The sequence below is a fragment of the Geotrypetes seraphini genome, chromosome 9 (genome assembly GCF_902459505.1).
Source record: "Geotrypetes seraphini chromosome 9, aGeoSer1.1, whole genome shotgun sequence".
NCBI classification, from domain to species: domain Eukaryota; kingdom Metazoa; phylum Chordata; class Amphibia; order Gymnophiona; family Dermophiidae; genus Geotrypetes; species Geotrypetes seraphini.
In genome coordinates, this window is record NC_047092.1 from 115966281 (window position 1) to 115983217 (window position 16937).

A 16937-nucleotide genomic window follows, 5' to 3' on the forward strand; every position below is an offset into this window, starting at 1 on the left:
TTCATAAGCTGAGCCAAGACCACATTAAGATCCCACACCACCGGAGGAGGTTTCAGAGGAGGATGGATATTCACTAGCCCCTTCATGAAACGTGTCACCAGAGGATGAAGAGAGAGAGAACGACCCTCAAGATGCCGATGGAATGCTGCAATGGCACTGAGATGCACCCGAATGGAAGTCGTTTTCAGGCCAGACTCAGACAAATGCAAAAGATATTCCAGAATCGAAGCCACAGGCACCGAATCTGGTCGCAGACTATTCAAAGAACACCAGGATGTAAACCTGGTCCATTTCTGAGTATAGCAAAGCCGAGTCGAGACCTTACGCGAGGCCTCCAAAACGTCCCTCACGGCCCGAGAGACCGGAAACGAAGTCAGAGGGAGAGAAACCAAGCAGTCAGATGTAAAGACTGAAGATTGGGATGCAACAGCGAACCCCGACTCTGAGACAGCAGAGAGGGAAACACCGGTAGAAGCAGAGGTTCCCTGGTACTGAGTTGAAGAAGTAGGGAGAACCAGGGCTGCCTTGGCCACCGAGGTGCAATGAGGATCATGGAGGCTCCGGTCGATCTGAGATGAACCAGCGTTCTCAAAATCAGAGGGAACGGCGGAAACGCATAAAGGAACCTCCCCTCCCATTCGAGGAGGAAGGCATCCGCTTCGAGACGATCCGGAGTGTAGATCCGAGAGCAATAGAGGGGTAACTTGCGATTCTCCGGAGAGGCAAACAGATCCACTTGAGGAGTTCCCCAGCGGTCGAAAACCTCGCGAAGTACTCGGGGAGTTCAGAGACCATTCGTGCGGCTGGAGAAGACGACTGAGTTTGTCTGCCAGCTGGTTCTGCTCTCCCTGAATGTAGACCGCCCGCAGGAATATATTCTGGGAAATTGCCCAGTCCCAAAGACGGAGAGCCTCTCGGCATAGAGGCCAAGAGCCCGTACCCCCCTGTTTGTTGACATAGTACATCGCTACCTGATTGTCCGTCCGCACGAGTACTACCTGGTCGTGCAGCAGGTGGACAAAAGCTCGCGCAGCCAGAAAAATGGCGCGAAGCTCCAGCACATTGATGTGGCACCGACGGTCCTCGACCGACCACAGACCCTGCGTCCTCAGACCGTCCAGGTGCGCTCCCCACGCGTACTCGGAAGAGTCCGTCGTCAAGACCTTGGTGTGAGGAGGAACGCGAAACAGCAAACCCCCTGACAAAGTGGAAGAGTCGGTCCACCAACGGAGCGATCGACGTAAACAAGGAGTTACTGATATCCGGGAAGACACCGGATCGCGATCCTGGCGCCACTGCGACGCCAGAGTCCATTGCGCGATTCTCAGGTGCAAGCGAGCGAACGGCGTGACGTGAACCGTCGACGCCATGTGACCCAGCAAAACCATCATGTGCTGGGCCGACACCTGCGATTGCCCTCGACAATGACGACTCCACCGAAGCAGAGTCTCCCGCCGGGGCGGGGGGAGAAAAGCGCGAAGGCGAACCGTGTCCAGCACGGCTCCAATGAACTGGAGAGACTGCGCCGGACGCAATTGGGACTTGGGGAAGTTCACTTCGAACCCCAGGTCCTGTAAAAGACTGATAGTCTGTCGGGTCGCTAAGATAACCCCCTCCCTGGACGGGGCTTTGATCAGCCAATCGTCCAGATAGGGAAAGACCTGTAGACCCCGCGAGCGCAGGGCCGCCGCCACCACCACCATACACTTGGTGAATACCCGAGGGGAAGATGCCAGCCCGAAGGGAAGAACCCGATACTGCAGGTGCAAATCCCCGACCTGAAAACGCAAGAACCTGCGGCAAGCGGGATGCACCGGAACATGGGTGTAAGCTTCCTTCAAGTCCAGGGAGCACATCCAATCCCCCTCCTCCAAAAGAGGATAGAGAACCGGGAGCGATAACATACGGAACTTCTCCCGGACCAGGAACTTGTTGAGCTTCCGGAGGTCCAAAATGGGGCGCAAGTCCCCGGTCTTTTTTGGGACCAAAAAGTAACGGGAGTAAAACCCCAGGCCCATCTGATCGCGAGGCACCACCTCGACCGCCCTGAGGCTCAACAAGGCCCTGGCTTCCTCCAGGAGAAGGGCCAGCTGGTTCCGATTGGGAGGGCAAGCCCCGGGGGGCAAGTCCGGAGGCGGACAGGAGAAGTTCAGCGAATAGCCGTCTGAGATTATCCCGAGCACCCAGGCGTCCGACGTGATCACCGACCAGGCCCCGGCAAAGGCCGTCAGCCGACCCCCGATGGGGAGGGGGTGGCTCGATATTGCGGTGAGGGCCCGCCCCCAACCGCCTATCCCGTCAAAAGGACGGCGCGGCCTTGGCGGCCCCCTGCGCGGCAGGTTTAGAGGGGCCGCCTCTACTCTGCTGGGGCTGTCTTCGAGGGGGCGGTCTGGAGAAGGCCGGTGTGGACTTCTGAGGGTATCTCCTCGGAGGCTGTCTGAAGGGACGCTGGGCAGGAGCCTTAGGCTTCGGCTTCACCAGAGAGGCCAGGGAGCGTTCCTGTTTGGAAAGTCGCTCCGTCGCCGCATCCAAAGTGTCATCAAACAATTCCACCCCAACGCAAGGCAAATTAGCCAGGCGTTCCTGCAAATTGGACTCCATTTCGAGGGTACGAAGCCACGCCAGCCGGCGCATGGCCACTGCACAGGCGGACACCCTCGAGGCGAGTTCAAATGCATCATAAACCGCGTGGAATAAATATAGGCGCAGCTGGGTCAGGTTGGAACTAAAGGTGGCGAACCGGTCCCTATGCGACTCAGGCATCACCTCACGAAAGGAGGGGAGGTCCTTCACCATCGTACGGAGGAAGGAAGAGTACGAGAAGGCATAGTTCAGGACCCTGGTAGCCATCAGAGAGTTCGCATAGAGACGGCGCCCAAATTTGTCAAGGGTCCGGCCCTCCCTACTAGGCGGGACCGTCGCCGAGACCCGGGAAGGCTGAGATTTCTTGACCGCCGATTCCACCAGGAGCGAAGTATGGGAAAGTTGGCCCTTCTCAAACCCCTTGATGGGAAGGGTGCGATACTTAGACTCCATTTTGGCGGGGACCACAGCGACCGTCAATGGAGCCTCAAGATTCCTCAGAAAGGTCTGACAGAGGACCTTGTTAATTGGAAGGCGCGGCGACTCCCTGGGGGGGGCAGGAAGATCCTGCTCCTCCAAAAACTCCTTGGTGTAAGTGGACCCTTCAGACAAGTCAACACCCAAAGCCGCAGCCATATCCTGCACAAACCTCGTAAAGGATGAGGGTTTAGCAGGAGGAGAGGGAGACCGAGACTTCCCGGCAGAGCCGAAGGGAGAGGCCTGGTTGGAGTATCTGGGCTCCCTACCCGACCCCGACCCCAACGAGGCACAGTCCTGCGACCTCGACGGAGTCGGAGACCGGGTGCGCCTGGAGGAACCCCTCGGGGATCCCCCCGGGGTCCGAGGCACCGAGGCCCGACCCTTCGGCCCGGGCGAGGAAGCCCGAGAGCTCTCCCTGGCCGGAGACCGGAACAAAATGGGGTTATCGACACGCAAGTCCCGTACCTGCAAGGCACCGCCCCCGGCCGGTGACGAGCGACCACGCCGCCGAGGCGAGGTCCGAGACCGCTTAGCCTTCCTCGGCCTGCGCCTCGCTCGAGACCTGCCCAAGGGAGATGAACCCCTCGAGGACCCCGAGGACGAAGACGAAAGTCTTCGTACTCGGCGCCCCTTGTCCTTCGGGCGCACACTACGCTCCGGCGGATCTCGCGAAGCCGGGTCCGAGGGAACTACCGAGGTCGAGGCCGTGGGCGCCTCGGGAGCCGAGGCCCCGGTACCCGAGACCGAGGTCGCCAACTGCAGGGCCACCGGGGCCGAAGCCTCCGAGGCCGAAGCTGCCGAGGCCGAAGCCTGGTGCAGGTGGTCAATGGCCCCGGTGAGCTCCGAGGCGATTAACGCCCGGAGCAATTCCTGGAACACGGGGATTGACATCCCCTGCGGCAAGACCTGCCGCTGCTCCTCAGAGGGCGACCTCGGTCTCGAGTATTCCCTCGGGGCAGCGGACGCTGGCAACTTGGGCTTCACTGAGGCGGACCCACCCGCCGACGAGCCCGAGGATGGCTTCTTGGACGGAGCTGAGGAGGGAAGCGGAGACTTACCCGAGGCCTTGGAAGAGGCCAGCTGCTTCGAAGGCACCGAGGCCCGAGGCGAAGCCGACGGTCCCGAAGCTGAGGTCGAGGCCGATGTCGAGGCCGAGGTCAAGGCCGGGGCCGAAGCCGAGGCCGAACTCGAGGCCTTCCCCGGCGGGGACTCTACAGAGAAAAGTTCCGCCATGCGGGCCTTGCGGCGTTTAAGTGCCCGCTTCTGAAAAGTGGCACACTTATCGCAGGATGCCGTCGGGTGTTGGGGCCCCAAACACCGCAAACAGCACCCGTGCGGGTCAGTAATCGAAAGAAGTCTTTCACAGCGCCCGCACTTTTTAAAGCCCGTTACGGGCCGGGACATGGGCCCACAAGAGAGCCGGGAACAAGCGAGGTTCCTCGGCCACGGCTACCGGGAGCCCCCGGTAGTAACGGATACGAAAGATTTTTTTTTTTTTTTTTTTTTGAAAAAGAAAGAAATAAAGCAAGAAAAAGACGAAAAAACGCAGCGACCGTGCGAAAAACCCTACACAGCCGCGGCGACAGAAGGCACAATTAGCACAAATTCTCCACAGGGCTTCTGGCTCCGCGGATGAAAAAGAACTGAGGACCACGAGGTGGGGATGCGCCCTCTAGTGGCAAGAAGGCTAGCACATGCGTGGTGCAGTGTGCAAACTTGAAACTTCTAGCAAGTTTGCTTGAAAAGCTGTCCGCGCTGGGGCTCCGTAGATGACGTCACCCACCCACATGTGAGAATATCATGCCTGCTTGTCCTGGGATAAAACAGGTCTGCCATGTTTTTTCATTTTTTTTTCTATGTGCACATATGTTGTGTGTGTAAGACACGCACAATGTTTTTTCATTTTTTTTTCTATGTGCACATATGTTGTGTGTGTGTGTGTGTGTAAAACACCCCCCTCCCCAGAATAAAAATAGAGGCAGGAAGGATGCTGTGACCCCCCCTCCCTGCTGAGCTGACCCCCCTGCCAGGACCCTTCTCTCCATACTTTAATAAAAACTGGCAGGGGCTTTAGGCATTTGAGGTAATTAGGGCCTTTGGCCTCCCTGTGCATCCCAGGAAGGGGAAGGCCCACCATTCTGGAGTGACGGGCCTTTGAGCAGGAAGGACTGGGTATCCCTCCTGCTGTCTTCTTCACATAGAGGTACATGGGTGGTTTGGGAGGTGGTTCGAGGGAGTGGGCATCCCTCCTGCTGATTCTTATTAAGTACGGAGAGGGGAGGTCCTGACAGGGGTGGGGGGGGTGTGTTTGCGGCAGCAGGAGGGAGTGGACATCCCTCCTGCCTCTAATTTTGTTTCTGGGGTTGTTAGGGGAGGGGAGGGGGGTTGGCTCAACTTTTTGTGTGTGTGTGTGTAACACATGCACATTTGTGCCATTAAAAAAGAAAACAAGTCCCAAACAGCTGAGTGGCAGGAGGCTGCTTTGGGGTTTCCAATGCCACTCAGCTGTTTGGGCTTAGTCAAACCGGCCTTGCGCATGTGTGAGAGCCAGTTTCTAAACGAGCGATCGGATGGGATTATGGCTGCCTTCTGCAAAGCTCATTTGAATGGGAAGCCATTTGAACACTGATCGCTGTTTAGAAATTGGCAAACAAATTCAGCATACAGCGATCCGCAGTGTCTTAACGATCATTTTTAATGCATCTAGCTCTTTGCCCCTTCTCCAGGGTAGATGCCTCCTAGTTTGCCCCATCCTCTCTCTGTTCCCCCTTTTTTTCCCCTCTTGCGACCCTCTATATTTCACACTTCTCTATACAACTCTTCTTCCTTCACTGCCCCTCCCCGCATTCTTATTCCCAGCAGCACCCCTAGTTTCTGTCCATCTCCCACATGTCACACTTTCATTGCCTCACTGCCTCCACCCCCAGTATTCTCATTCCCTAATTCCCAGCAACAATCCTAGTTTCTATCCATCTCTAAAGTCCCTCCTCAGGCACATATCCCCACCACGGACCCTCCCAGGCATTTATTTAATTCATTTTCTATTCTGTTGTCCCCAGAGAGCTCAGAACGAGTTACAGGTTGAACATACATAAAAGACAGTTAAAAGGTTATAATTTGCATGCACCTTATACCGCTCCTTTAACTCTTGCATCCCAGCATTCCTCCCTTTCTTCTCCTCCCCCCAAGTAGAGCTGTTGCGAGAATAGAAAGTACCCTAGTCAACCTTCAGCCTCAGCCCCTCAATTAACTTTCAGTTCCCTACCCTGGTTCCCCCCCCCCCATACCTCCAGAAAAAAAAACACTTTGAAAATTAGACTCAACAATCATGAGTTCCATGGCCAGGGACCTCCGCCACCCATGGAATATGCCGAACACTTGACTTAGCAGAGAAACGTAGTAGGTCACGATCCCAGACATGCCTCCATGAAGCCACGAAGCCTGTACTCAAACCCACTAGCAGACGAACCTGGGGTGAGCCAGCTCCCAAGGAAACGGTCCCTGAGCCCCAATTTGAAGTGCAGGCTTTCCAGAGGGTGCACTGCCAGGCAGCCAACCTCCTGGAAACAGACTTTTTCCTCAAAGTCCCACTGGGAACCTCTGCAGCATGAAGGTGCGAAATGCAAAAAAATACTGACTTTAAAGAAAAATAAACACGAGCAGAAAAGACTAGCTCCTACTATCCTACTTATAGAAAAGAAACTGAATCCCTGAGGGCAGTCCTGAAGTAAGAGAGGAGGGTCTGAAAAAATTATGTAAATGAGCTTCCTACAACTAGTTTCGCAACTGGAGATGCAAAAACCACTTGTCCAGGAATAGAGCGGTTGTACAAGAAAAACAGGTTAAAGTACAGGCTAATGGTTCTATAAAATGTGGCTGTTAGGATCTATTATTTTGCTTTGACTGCAGCAGCCACACATAACCAACTAGTCTTGCCTAATTGTTGGGCTGACACTACTTCAACCTCCATGCCCCCTCCCCCCCAGTTTGCTACAACTTACTTCCCCATAGTTCCTTCTAGCTTTCTCTAGCCCCCTCTCTTGCGATACCCTTATTCCTGGCATGCACCCCTCACAGCAGCACGTACATTCCCTCTATTTTCCAGTCCTTCTCCTGATTATATACCAAAAGGCAGTGGCACATGAATGCACATCAGACTTTGACCTCTTCCTCTACTGTCCCAGATCACATTGTTACTTTGAATCACACAGGCTTCCCTACAGCCACATGGGTCAAAGAATAGTGGGGCCTAGGAGAGCAAAGGAGGAGGACACAGCTCTAAACCCATTGGCAGCTCTGAGCTGCCTCCTCTTGATCACCGCAGGGGAGGGAGGGAAGCTAGATAACAGATGGGGGAATTCTACACAAATTTTGCATTACTTCTACAGCTCATAGATATAATTTCCAATGTTTGCCTTGTTGTGCATCAAAAAGATTTGTTGGCTGGCATATATAAGGTGTTTAAACTAATACATATTTATGTTCCTTCACAGAATCTGTTTGAAGAAACTCCTTCTTATTGCCTAAGCATATAGAGCAGTATCTCTCAAACTGTGTCCCACAGCACAGTGGTGTGCCCCAGAGATTCCAGAATTTTAGCTTATTTTTAAAAATTATCTTCTTAAGTATACATTAGAATAGATGACATGTACGTTGTATATGCAAATCTGTCAATGTTAATAAGCATCTGTTTGCATAAGGATACAGACAAGCATAATTCTTGATGTGATTGGTCCTTAAAACTAACGGCATGTACTGTATTTTTCGCTCCATAAGAAGCACTTCCCCCCCAAAAAAAGTGGGTGGAAAAGTGGGTGTGTCTTATGGAGCAAATACAATCTTTTAAACACCTCCCCCCGCCTCCCGATACCTTTCTAAAATTGCCGGTGGTCCAGCGCGGTCTCGGCAGGAGCTTTCTGTGCTCCTTGCCCCTCCCTCGCTGGATGGCTGTCACCTTTCTTGATGCAGAGCAGTGAATAAGGCAGAAGCACAAGCTTTCGCTTCCTGCCTGATCCCGTACCGCTCACTGAATGGCTGCCATCAGTTCTCATGAATTGCGAGAACTGACAGCAGCCATTCAGTAAGTGGCGCGGGACAAGGCAGGAAGTGAAAAGCTCCTGCTCCTGCCTTATTCGCTGCTCTGCATCAAGAAAGGAGGCAGCCGTCCAGCGAGGGAGGGTCAAGGAGCGCAGAGAGCGCCTGCAGACCGCGTTGGACCACCAGCATTTAAAAAAGGTACTGGGGGCTGCCTACCACCAGACGCACCAACGTGTAGAGGAGGAAAAACCAAGACAAAAAAAAATAATTCTGAACCAAATTTTTTTTTCTTAGCTTTTCCTCCTCTACGCACAGGTGAGCCTCATGGTCAGGTGCACCTTATAGACCGAAAAATACGGTAATTTTATTTTTAATTTTATGCAGTAGTTACCCTAACTTGAGCAACAAAGCAATCAAGACTTTGTTACTGTTTGGATCTTCTTATCTTTGCAAACTTGGATTTTCAGCTCTGACTGCAGATGGTGGATGATGAAATGTGTGTTTGCTTGCCGACTATCGAGCCATGTTTTGAGTTAATTCGCATTCAAAGCACATTCATCACATTGATTAGCAAGTCTATTCTATCTACTTTAATTTCACTGATGTTACAATTACCCATACATAGCTTAAAGAATTTTAAATAACTCTCAAATTTAATTTTTTGTTGGCTTTGTAATTTTATAATTTCAATTATAATGTGCTGCGAAAAACATTTGCTCTGTTTAGTGCGCCAGAGCTAAAAAAGTTTGAGAGACACTGATATAGAGGCATATAATGAAGGTAATCCCCTGTATTCACCTCAAATCACAATATGAATTAGACCAAGGTCCATCAAGTCCAGCATCTTGTCTCTGACAGTGGCTAGTCCAGGTCACAACTACCTAAGAAATTCCAAAAACAGCAGATCAAATTTCGCATAGCTCATTTCAAGAGAAAGGCATTGGCTTTTGCAAGTCTGTCTGGCTAATTTACTTATTGCTGTCTCTTCCAGAACTTGTCCAAACCTCTTTTGAACTCTGCTATGCTAGTCGCCTTAGCCACATCCTCTACTAACCCACGTTTTAAAATTTGTATAAAGTATATTTTCATGCAGCATTTTTTAAAATTTTAATTTGTTGTTAGTAGCATGGACTATGTTGTTTGAAATGTTAAATAGCCATTCCCTATTTAACTATTTCACCCCTTCATGATTTTATAAATTTCCACCATATCCCCTTCTCAGTCTGTCATTTCAAGCTAAAAATCTCTGTTTAGCCTTTCTTCATAAAGGTGGTGTTCTATCCTACTACTACTATTTATCATTTTAATAGTTCTGAAAAGCGTACACAACGTTGTACAATCAACGAACAATGGACAGTTCCTACTCAAAACTCTTTATCATGGTTATTGTCCTCTAAGCTGTTTCTAGTTTTGCTATATCCATTTTGAGATAGAGGGATCAGAACAGTATCAAATAAGAATCATTATATTTTCAATTTTTGCTCTCCATTCCTTCTTGAATAACCCCTAAAATTCTATTGTTTTGTGGCAGCCACAGCACAATGAGCTAGAAATTTCAATGCACTGTTCTTGACAACTCTAAGATCTTTTTCTTGAGTGGCAATTTTGAACTCAGCACCTAGCACATAAATTTATACCCTGGGGAAATTATGTGTGCATATAATTATTCAGTCTCTGCTTTATGCATTGATGGCTAGATGCACGAAAAACAGTCATTAAGATGATGTGGATCACTGCGGGCTGATTTTTAAACAGCGATTGATGTTCAAACAACTTCCCATGCAAATGAGTTTTGCAGAAGGTAGTCATAATCACATCTGATCGCTCACTTAGAAACCAGCTCTCACACATGCGCAGAGCCGGTTTGGGGAAGCCCGAACAGCTGAACGGCAGGGGAAGCCCCAAAGCAGCCTCCTGCCACTCAGCTGTTTGGGGCTTTTTTCTTTTTTAATGGCACAGGTGTTATGCATGTGTTACATATGCACAATATCTGCCCCATAAAAAAAGATGAGTTGAGTGCCCCCGACGACTCCCCAGAAGAAAAATAAAGGCAGGAAGGAAGCCCATTCCCTCCTGTCACCACTATGAACCTCCCCCTGCCGAACCAACCTCCCCTGCCAGGACCCTCCCTCCCTAAATTTTAATAAAAAATCAGCTGGAGGAATGCCCACTCCTGGCCTGGCCTGTCTGCCGCGCTCAAGGCCTGAACTCCTGCATCCTTGTACTAGATTGTATGAACCCTGAGTGGTTCTATAAACCTACACTACTAGTTCAGTCCTAAGCCTAGAAATTGAGTGAAAACAAAAAAATCCATTACTACTTATCTATAAATATGGAGCTCTGTTTCAGCAGTTTGAGTCTTTGCCATCACTTAATTTCTAAGCAATCATTAATTCATAGATCAATCAATAATGCGATATGTAACTTACTGATGCGGATAGTAAGACTGAGAAAATGCTTTTACTGCTCTAAAAGGCAGTCAAGGATTTGAGCTAAAGAACATGAAGGACAGATCATTAGCAAACCCATCTTTTGGACATGAATGATGTCAAAAGAGATACCTGAGCAATTCTCCTCATTCTGCTCATCCTGTAAACTGTGCTGATTGTTATCTGCTGCCACTGTAGATGCACATTTCTTCCGTTCTTCATCTCCCGATTCTTCTGACTCAACTCGTTTATCAACTAAGAATAAATTAATGTTCTATTATTATGAAAGTCATAAGATGGGGATGGGGATGGTGATGAAATACCTATCTAGATGCCACCTTATAACCTTTCACTGCCTAGTCTTTGTCCCTCAACTATCACCTCTAACAGCTGAGGAAAAGAAAATAGGTTCCAGGTCTCCAAGAAGCCTTAATTCCTGTCTGGCCTACATGGAAAAGTTGCCGATACAGTCAGGCTATATAGTTAGGCTGAAGTGGCACCACTTGATGTTGTGCCTCAGCTGAAGGGGCACTGCTGGGGGTAATGCCTGGGCTGAAGAGACATCACTAAATGAGAGAGGGGATAGAACAAGAGAGGGAAGGAATGGGAAAGAAAGGCTAGAAGGGAAGATGGGACAGCAAAAAATTTAAAAGTAAAGTTAGCAAATAAAACTCTAAACAAGAACAAAGATCATATTTAAAAATCTTAACTTTTTTCCCTCTGTCTCTTACACATTTTAGCTGTTACTCAACCTAATATTTCTTCTTTCAATATTCATCCAAGAAGCTGATGGAAAAATTATGTCTTACCTGTTAATTTTCTTTCCTTTAGACCAGGGATGTCAAAGTCCCTCCTCGAGGGCCACAATCCAGTTGGGTTTTCAGGATTTCCCCAATGAATATGCATGAGATCTATTAGCATACAATGAAAGTACTGCACGCAAATAGATCTCATGCATATGCATTGGGGAAATCCTGAAAACCTGACTGGATTGCAGCCCTCGAGAAGGGACTTTGACACCCCTGCTTTAGATACAGCAGATGAATCCAGAGACTAGTGGGATAGCACACATCTACCAGCAGGTGGAGATAGAGAACTGACTCGTATGTGTATATCTTGGATGTCATCCCTCCTGGCCAGTTAGTATCGCTCTTGCCCAAGCTTCAGGAACAATGCAGCTGCACACCAAACAAACTTCTTTCCCATAAGCAAAAAGAACATCCTGATCCACTAAGGAAACCAACCTATGAGAGAAGACCCCCTCTGAAAATCCTGGGTGATGCTCTGGATTCACCTGCTGCATCTAAAACAGGGGTGTCAAAGTCCCTCCTGGAGGGCCGCAATCCAGTCGGGTTTTCAAGAAATCCTGAAAACCCGACTGGATTGTGGCCCTCTAGGAAGGACTTTGACACCCCTGGTCTAAAAGAAAGAAAATTAACCGGTAGGGCATAATTTTTCCTTCCTTAGCGCTGGCAGAAGATAAATCCAGAGACTAGTGGGACGAACATGCCACCTCTGAAATGACGGAAGCACCAAAGGATGCCTCTGTGTGCTCCGCTACAACCAAGCGTTAATGCCTAGAAAACGTGTTCGAGGATGACCAAGTGGCCACCCTACAGAGCTCCTCCAGAGAAAACCCCCTGGCCCAAAACGTAGCCACTGCCCTTGTCGAGTGAGCATGGAGAGCCTCTGGCAAATGGCTTCCCTCCAAAAAATAAGCAGAAGAAATAGCTTCACGAACCCACCGAGGCCTTGGAAGCCGCTAGACCCTCAACCGCCGGTCCACAAAACAATTCCTCCATTTCTGCCGGTCCATAGGTACAAAAAGGTTGAAAAACACTGGCCTAGAGGATGGCGACCGAAACAAACTCCTTGGACTATTCTCTGGCAACCTCTGAGACTTAATCAATAATAATAAAAGGCTAAGCGCGCATGCGCTTTTCAAAAATCGTGATTCCTGGTGGCGTGAGGTGTGCTTCTGTGCCAATCCTCACGGCGCCTGTGTGTGACTGTGCAGAAGACACCAGCGACTCCTCCCTCCCGCTCCTCTTCAAAGCGGCCTGCTGAGATTCGCCAGCCACTGTAGCGAACCTCGCAAACTGCTCTCCACCTCCGTGCAGAAGAAGGAGTCGGGGTTGCCGCTGCCGCCACACTCACACGTCTTCCTGCAGTCCCGCCCACCGCCATGAAGCAGGAGAACCTGTCCTCGGCGCGTCACCGTCCGCCCTCACTCGCCGCCGCCGCCGCTGATCCTCTTCTTCAGAGCAGCCTGCGATCGGGGCCGGCTTTAAAGAACCTCACAGGCCACTCTCCAACCTCAGTAGCATGCTCCCTCTGACGCACGGGATCGCGTCAGAGGGAACGTGCTACCGAGTTGGAGAGCGGCCTGCTAGGTTCGCTAAAGCCGTCCACCACGATCGCAGGCTGCTTTGAAGAGGAGCAGGCCAGAAGATGCCGGGATGGAGGGAGGGTAAGAATGGGGCCAATACAGGGGGGGGGCAGGGGGAAAGGGGGCTGCTTTGTTGGGAGGAGTGTGCTTGGGACAGACAGGTGTGCTTGGAGGGGGGGGGAGGGGGAAGACAGAAGGGGTCATGAAGAGACAGGAAGAGGGAAAGGGGGATGCTTTGGGGGGGAGGGGTGTGCTTGGGACATACAGCTGTGCTCGGGGGGGGCAGGGGGAAGACAGAAGGGGCCATGGAGAGACAGGGAGAGGGAAAGGGGGCTGTTTTTTGGGGGAGGGGTGTGCTGGGGGAGACAGAAGGAGAGATAGGGAGGAAAAGGGGGCTGCTTTGGGGGGAGGGGTGTGCTGGGGGAGACAGAAGGGGCCATGGAGAGACAGTTAGGGAGAGGGAAAGGGGGATGCTTTGGGGGGGAGGTGTGTTCTGGGGGCAGACAGCTTTGCTCGGGTGGGGGGGGGGGGGAGACACAGAAGGATACAGACAGCGGCCAAGGAGAGAGAGATAAAGAAACACAGACAGACAGACAGATCTATTCTAGCACCCGTTAATGTAACGGGCTTAAAGACTAGTAATAATAATAACAGTTTATATACCGCAGGTCCATGAAGTTCTATGCGGTTTACAATGATTAGAAAGGTGCTACACATAGAGTAGAACTTACATAGTTGAAGAATAGTGGCTAGCAGTTTAAGGGAACAGTTGTGATAGGTGGGATTGAGGTAGGAGATTGTGCAGATTCGCTACCTAGGTATTTCAAGAACAGGTATGTCTTTAGGTGTTTCCTAAATTGTACTAAACACAGTTTGAAGGCAGCGTCTGCTGCCCAATGCCAAAGCCACAAGTGCTGTCTAGACACCACAGACAGGGACATCTGTTTTGCTGAGGCCCGAATGACATTATATAAGGCATCCAATAAATATGCCAGCCCTGACTCCACATCCGGAAAGTCCAGGAATAGAGCCGCCCCGGACTCGACCAGTCCATCCGTAATTTGTTGGACCCACTGAAGACAAGCCCGAGCCGCATAGGAACTACACACGGTTGCCTGCAAAGTCAGGGCTGCCACATCAACGGAAGACTTCAAGGTCGACTCAAGTTTCCTGTCCTGAGTATCCTTAAGCCCCACTCTCCCATCTATTATTAGAGTGGTCTTCCTAGACATAGCTGACACCAACATAGACACTTTTGGAAGCTTAAACCTATCCAGTTCCTCCTGAGCCACAGGATATAACTGCCTCATTGCTCTTGCCACCTTGAGACCTGACCCTGGGCCGGCCCATTGCTCAGAGATTAACTCCTGCATGGCCTAATGCACCGGAAAGGCTCTATGAGGCTTTCTTGTGCCAGCCATCAGGGGATTGGTCACTTGAATCAAGTTGAGAAATATGCAGGCATTCCAATGCCTTGGAGATAAAAGACGCCAGCTCCTCCTTATTGGACAGACGCAATGCTGAGTGAGGGATCATCAACCTCTGATCCCACAACCTCATCCATTTCCGTATCATAATCCTGCTCACTGGTATCCCCCTGGGACCAAACAGAGCAAGAGAGAGGTCAGGGCTAGAAGACTGGAACACATCCGGCATCACCCTGCGCCACTTGGCCCCTTGCAGACCCTCCCCCACACCTAACTGCGGCTGGGCCAGTGAAACCTGGACCAATTCACCACCAGAGTTCTCCCCTTCTCCCTCAGGGTTTGCCTTCTGCAGCAAAAAAGTCTTATGCAGCAAAAGGACAAACTCTGGAGAGAAAGGAAGCGTGCCTGCCAGTATATTCCCCAAATCCGCCTTTCCCTGTGTTTTTAACTCACCAACAGCCCCTGCCGAAGTAAACGGACACACCTCTACCGCTGCTGAGGCCCACTCCTGCAATTGCACCGCTTTCTTATCCCCAATATCTTTATTCGTGCGGGGACCCCGGAGTCAACAAAGCCGCTGCCGCACACCCCGAAGTCAACAAAGCCGCTGCCGCGTCCCCTGAGCAAGCGGCGGAACACACTCCTGATGGCGTGCGGCGCTTACCGCACTGTGAACAGTGCTTAACCGCTTCCGCCGCCATAACCCCAAACAAAACAGCTATACTCATGATCCTCCTGAATCTGAAAGGCAGAGTCCTTTTACTACCGCACAATTCCTGTGCCAGTGAAACCAGGTTCGTGCTACTTTTTTTTTTTCTTATGGAAAAGAAGCCCCCGAACCAACAAACTCTTCAGGTGGAGAGGGTGGGGAAGGGAACTGGGGGCCCAGGTGTTGCTCCCAAAGTTGGCACCGTCAGCCAACACCCCATAGCTCAACTGGAGCCAAAGCAACAGGAGGATTTAGTCTTTCAATACCAGGAATCAGGAGCCAGTAGCTGAAGCCAGGAGCCCAAAGGAATAGCAGCCATCCAACCTGCTGGAGATAGAGCATACTAACAGGCCAGGAGGGATGACATCCAAGATATATACCTGCGAGTCAGTTCTCTATCTCCACCTGCTGGGAGATGTGTGCTATCCCACTAGTCTCTGGATAAATCCGCTGCTGGCGCTGGCGCTAAGGAAGCGGTAAACTTGCATTATAGCTGTGCGTTACAACTCAGCGCATTTTTATAATGTTAAGAGTAAAGAAAAAAATTTGCTCTCCAATGGAGTAACCAAACAGTATGCAAGTAAATTGTGTACAAAAAATTTGTGCTAATGTGGGAGAGCACACTGGATGATTGTGCTTACTGGTCTGTACTAGCAACAGGAAGAATTTCAATCCCCCGAAGTAACCCGCTCAACTCTGTAACACTTCTGGATTGTCCAGATAACCTCTTATGTAATCCGCCTTGAACCACAAGGTAATGGCAGAATAAAAAGTCACTAATGTAATGTAATATTTAGCACTCAAAAATTGTAATGGCGGTTACATTGCAAGTGAAATGCTATTTTGTGCTTAAAAAGTTTCGCAATACCAATAATACTTATGTGCAGAGTATGGGCATGCAACATCATGTGCCGATACAATTTTTGGAATACCAACAATATTTATATACATGCATATACATTATTGACCTGTGCTGGACTGCTATGCCATACATAAACATTAATATAATTCTGTGCATTTGTCAACAGTCGATCTTCTAGCACGTCTCCCCCTCAGCTCTTCATTTTTTGACCCATCCCTTTCAAGGAAATCAGAAAAAAGTTGCAGGTCTGATACACATGCAGTAAAGAGAAGAAACATATATTAAATCCCCACTGATGTTGACCACAGAAGAGTAAGCTAACCATTCACTCCTCTTCAGATGTTGCCTTAAAGTCAAAGTATGAGAAAACTCTGAAATTCATTGGGTCTTTTTCACAAATCCCTGCATTTGCCTTTAATAGCTAATGGCTTTATTATCATTGGATTTAAAGGAGATATGCACTGGCATTAATCCTCACAGTTTCTACATTAAATTTGCTTAACACTGCCATCCATAACAGCACAGAGAATTGTGCACAAAAGCCTAGCAACATTATTACATTGGACCCAAATCTGATCACATTCACTCTACATTAGGTCCTTCTGCATCACAAATGTACCTGACATAACTTTCTCTTATTCCCAATGTGAATGGCTGCAAACATTTTCATTATACCAGAATCTGGTATGTGCCACATAAGGAAACTTATATTGTAAAATCTTGTACTGTAACTATGGCAAATCCAACCTGTAAACTGTCTGTGTCAATTAGGATAAAACCTGTACTGGAAAACTTGCTCTATAAGGATAACTATAGCAAATTGTAACGGTAAACTGTATATTATGTACTGTATACTAAGCACATAAGCATTGCCTCTGCCGGGTCAGACCAGGGATCCATCGCGCCCAGTAGTCCGCTCCTGAAGCGGCCCCCCAGGTCCGTGACCTGTAATTGGTCCTTACCTAAATTATTCATCCCCTATTCATTTAGTATCTGTACCTATACCTTTCAATCCCCTTCT

The 16937-nt window shown here is 49.8% G+C and overlaps 1 protein-coding gene across 5 annotated transcripts in view; it reads right to left on the bottom strand.

Moving 5' to 3' along the window:
- The window catches only part of PPP1R7 (protein phosphatase 1 regulatory subunit 7), a 318429-nt gene that overhangs the window by 294013 nt on the left and 7479 nt on the right, over positions 1-16937 (bottom strand). For 3 of the 5 annotated variants that reach the window (XM_033957509.1, XM_033957508.1, XM_033957506.1), the window contains exon 2: positions 10662-10784. The exons of the other annotated variants lie outside the window; for them this stretch is intronic. In XM_033957509.1, the coding sequence (XP_033813400.1) occupies positions 10662-10784 (123 nt within the window). The remainder of the gene's footprint in view (positions 1-10661; positions 10785-16937) is intronic. 5 annotated transcript variants of the gene reach the window in all.